This window comes from Toxorhynchites rutilus, chromosome 3, assembly GCF_029784135.1.
Source record: "Toxorhynchites rutilus septentrionalis strain SRP chromosome 3, ASM2978413v1, whole genome shotgun sequence".
Classification (NCBI taxonomy): Eukaryota; Metazoa; Arthropoda; class Insecta; order Diptera; family Culicidae; genus Toxorhynchites; species Toxorhynchites rutilus.
This window is the reverse complement of record NC_073746.1, coordinates 41,181,127-41,185,464: the sequence shown is the minus strand read 5'-3', so window position 1 is coordinate 41,185,464 and position 4,338 is coordinate 41,181,127. Positions and strand designations below refer to the sequence as shown.

Here is a 4,338-nt window from a genome sequence, read left to right as displayed (position 1 = left end):
GGTATTTTATTGTGCAAATCAACATTTCTCAGGAAGTTCCGTATGAAAAATCGAGACGGGCGTTTTCATTGGTACCCTAAACCATACCTTTACCTTGTATTACGAAAAACGTCTCAGAGTTTCAGTTCCAGAGAGTCGATTTTTGAAAAAAAATTGTTTTCAAGATGAGCGGCCAGACTAACGGAGGGAATCAGGCCTGAAAAAGTAATATTTACAAGATAATTTATTTTCTCAACATTATATCAATACCAATGATTTAGGATTTTATTGATTTGTAACAAGCGCAAAGCGATTTTTTTCATATAAATCTGGATTGTCGAAACCGGTAGGGTAAGTTTGAAAAGAAACGTAAAATTTGTACTGAAATAACTGAATACCTGATACAATTACAGTTTAAAGCTGCAACAAAAAAAACAAAGTGTGTGTGACTAAAGCCAACAACGAGAGAAAAATTACACTGGGGAACTAAAACATCTTTTGCATCACTGACTGTTTTTACTGAGAGCGTCTTTCAGCACCAGATAGTAAGTGTATGACATATTGACCACCTAAAAGAAAAAAAAAACACTCAAATTTTATATTGGGATCACTTATTTTCTCACTGCTACTCACGCTCCCGAATTTCTCGATCCCAACGTAGAAAAATTTCGCCGCCGTAACGCCTGTCGTACGCTGGGTGCGTTGTATAATTAGGCGATAGTACCGCTGCAGTTCGACCGAATCTTCGTACCACGGCAGCTCGTAGATGGCGGTACCGACCGCTGCCGCTTCCTGCATAAGTTCCGTGCCGAGATAGGAGAAGCCATAGGTTTCGATAACGGACAGCCAGAATGGGACCATCAAGTTGAACAGCGTGAGCGTTATGTTCTGCAAGATCGGATTACGATAAGTTGTGGTGAATGTCCACGAAATCATAAGAATTTTTACCGTAGAAACATAGAGCATGATCAAGCACCAAACCATAATACAAGTCATGAATTGCATTGCCATCGGAATATGGACAATTTCCTCTACCAGTTTCGTCATTCTACAATACCGAAAATTCATTAGAAAACACATGATCATGGAGCCGACACTCAACTCACTCGAAAGCACTTTCATGCAACTGGACGATCTTCACCAATTGCTCAATTTTCATTTTAGCATAATCTTCTTTCTTCTCCATGATCAACTGTAGGCGCAGATAACGTATTTGAACAGCAATCAATCGGTAGGTTAAGGAGCTGTATTTGATCAGGATCAGCATCGAAGTTACCTTGATCACCGAAATGTACGCACAGTAACAATAGACCACCTGACCTAACGCCAGGAAGATATGGTAGTGTACGAAGTTGGTCCGGATTTGTAGTCCATAAAATCTATGAAACATACTATCAATATCGGTAGTTCGGAAAACGTTAAATACATACTCTTGCTCCATTGGCAGTTCGAAGCGTAGAGGTTCCTCTGTGTAGTTCCCACTGGCGGAAAAATATCGTAGGTAAGTGGTCGTGAACGCAGGTATAGTGTAAACAAACGGTCCGAAACAACAATTGAGTGCGTAGAATTTGGCGAATTTATCGTTCTTTTTATTTTGCTCGCAAATCATTTCGTAACATTCTCTTGGGTGCTGTGGACCCGTAACTGTAATCAATCACTCCCTATTTGAGCATCGATTTCGAACAACTGATTGTAGCTTACCTTTCCTAAAAATTTCACTCAGGATGTCAACCATCCGCTCGAATGCCGATCGCTTGATTGCGAAAATCGCAACCGACACGTACAGATTCGTCTGGAACAGCAACTCGCTCAATCCTTTGGCGATATCATCGAACCGATCGCTTCCCATTCCGAGGAAAATTTTTGGAAAAAGTATCATCATGATACCGAAGCTGTAAGACAAATAGAATCGATAGGTTTTGCTCGTTGGTCCCCACATTCCGACCAGTTCCATCAGCCGAAGATTGAACGGCATCACTTGCAGTTCGGCTGGGAGGTCCATATTGAAAAAATGGAGTAAATATAACGAATCACGTTTACAAAAATCAACACTGATTAATAAAATTTCGGTCTTCTAGAACGTCAGACTGTATCACTTAGCGCTATAGCTTGTTCGTATTCCACGATTCTATGATCTAGAATGTGTTCCCTTGGAATATTACTGAACTTATATCGGATTGATTCTGGCATAGTGCGCTGATTATCTAGTTCATGAATAAACTAATGCTTCTAATATGAGCTTGTGGAACCATGCAATTAAACGAATTGAGCTTTTCGCATGACGGTTTCATCAAAGAGGTTCAGCCGTATTATTTCATTCCTACTAGTTAGCAGAGATCAAAACATCTATTTGGTTCAACTATTTTAGTTTTACTCCCGTCCCACTCATACAATCCAATCCTTGGTACTTTGTATTGCGTGATTTAAAATGTGTTTTATTCTGCGCTCAGTTATCGACAAAAATAAAAGCATATATTTTTAACGCAAAATTATGACATCGATTTGCCTCGGTTACACATAAACATGCATGCCATTCAACATCTGTTCTCCCATATAGAAGCAAAGTGACAAGGGGGAAGAAATATAGACCTTCTTGAAGAGTGAAACGAGATACTATTTCACCCACCAAGACAGAAATTTGAAGGTTTTTCCTGTGACGGATTCAGCGAATGTTCATCATCTATTATTTGTCATTCATTTGTCACTGTTTGCGATTTTTTTTTATTAAATCGTTTATTTTTACAGGCTCAGTTACATAAGTTTAAAGGAGCCAAACTCCTGACTGTATTGTTACAAGTATATATAAACATTTTTCCTTAATTCTAATGTTAATGGTGTAGAAAACCGATTACTCGCGGTCTACTCGAGTTTAGAAGGGTGACGTATTTTCTTCAGGAAAAGGAAGGGATAAAAGGATATGTTGACAATGTTCACTCTCACATTCACACTCACATTCATTACACTCAATTCTTAAGCCTATCTTATATCTAATATGTATTTACATTTCACCTTATTCTATTGTTAATAAGAAGGGATTTGATTTCTCGCGAAGGAAAAGGAAAAGGAGAATATAAGGATATAAGGACAATCAGACACGAAGATCGATAACTTTTAGGAAGACATATATTTGGGACATGTAATCAAGGTCTAAACCAGCCAACACATCTCTCACCGGCACATTGGGCTGCCTTCCTCTAGCCCGAAGAGAGTTTTCTAAATTCGATCTGGCAACAAGATACTCCTCGCACGACCAAACAACGTGTTCGATGTCGTGGTAACCTCGGCCACAAATGCAGAGACTGCTACCGGCCAGATTGAAACGAAGGAGTAACGCGTCTAACGAACAGTGATTGGACATGAGTCGGGAGAAGGTGCGAATAAAGTCCCGACTCAAGTCTAGACTTTTGAACCACGGTTTGAGGCTAACCTTAGGGATAATCGAGTGAAACCACCGGCCCAATTCATCTTCATTCCACTTGCGTTGCCAGTTAGCGATGGTATTTTTGCGGACTAAAGAATAAAATTCATTGAAAGCGATTTGACGCTGATAAATATCGCCTTCAATTGCACCTACCTTTGCTAATGAGTCAGCCCTCTCATTACCCGGAATGGAGCAATGTGAAGGGACCCAGACAAAGGTAATGACATAACAGCGTCTGGATAAAGCACTCAAAATTTCTCGTATTCTCTCAAGGAAGTACGGCGAGTGCTTTTCCGGCCTCACTGAACGGATAGCTTCGACAGAGCTAAGACTATCCGTTACAATGTAATAGTGTTCAACAGGTCGTGAGGCGACGCTGTCCAGCGCCCAATGAATTGCTGCCAATTCAGCAATATACACTGAGCAAGGATTCTGAAGACTGTGTGAGGTGCTAAAAAATTCGTTGAACACTCCAAATCCTGTGGACTCGTTTATAGTGGACCCATCAGTAAAGTACATATTATCACAATTGATACCCCCATACTTTTCATCGAATATCGTTGGAGCGATCCTCGATCGTTGGTAATCTGAATATCCATGGATATCTTGCTTCATGGACAGATCAAAATGCACAGAGGAATTAATGTAGTCAGGAAAACAAACACGGTTGGGAATATACGAAGAAGGATCAACCTGCATGGAGATGAATTCATGATATGAACTCATGAATCCGGAGTGAAAATTTAGCTCGATCAGCTGCTCAAAATTTCCGATCACCAATGGGTTCATGACCTTACACCGGATGAAGAACCGAAGAGGTAATAAATTGAAGCGATCTTTTAGTGGGAGTAGGCCTGCCAAAACCTCGAGACTCATGGTATGCGTTGAGGGTATACATCCCAACGCGATACGGAGACAAAGGTACTGAATTCGCTCGA

At 40.4% G+C, this 4,338-nt stretch overlaps 1 protein-coding gene across 1 annotated transcript; it reads right to left on the bottom strand.

Moving 5' to 3' along the window:
* Window positions 1–316: 316 nt before the first annotated feature.
* Window positions 317–2,097, bottom strand: LOC129778999 (odorant receptor 45b-like). Its single transcript, XM_055786230.1, has 6 exons — window positions 1,681–2,097; window positions 1,410–1,623; window positions 1,086–1,358; window positions 928–1,027; window positions 613–867; window positions 317–548 (listed from the first exon to the last, which is right to left on the bottom strand). Exons 1-6 carry the CDS (start codon window positions 1,979–1,981, stop codon window positions 483–485), a joined length of 1,209 nt encoding a protein of 402 aa, XP_055642205.1. The 5' UTR covers window positions 1,982–2,097; the 3' UTR covers window positions 317–482.
* Between the last annotated feature and the right edge of the window lie 2,241 nt (window positions 2,098–4,338).

Excerpts from the sequence above, each read along its gene's own strand:
- LOC129778999 (XM_055786230.1), bottom strand. The coding sequence starts at position 1,981 with ATGGACCTCCCAGCCGAACTGCAAGTGATGCCGTTCAATCTTCGGCTG. Across the intron at positions 1,359-1,409 it reads GAACTGCCAATGGAGCAAGA|ATTTTATGGACTACAAATCC; the intron begins GTATGTATTTAA and ends TATGTTTCATAG. Across the intron at positions 549-612 it reads GGATCGAGAAATTCGGGAGC|GTGGTCAATATGTCATACAC; the intron begins GTGAGTAGCAGT and ends TTTTTCTTTTAG.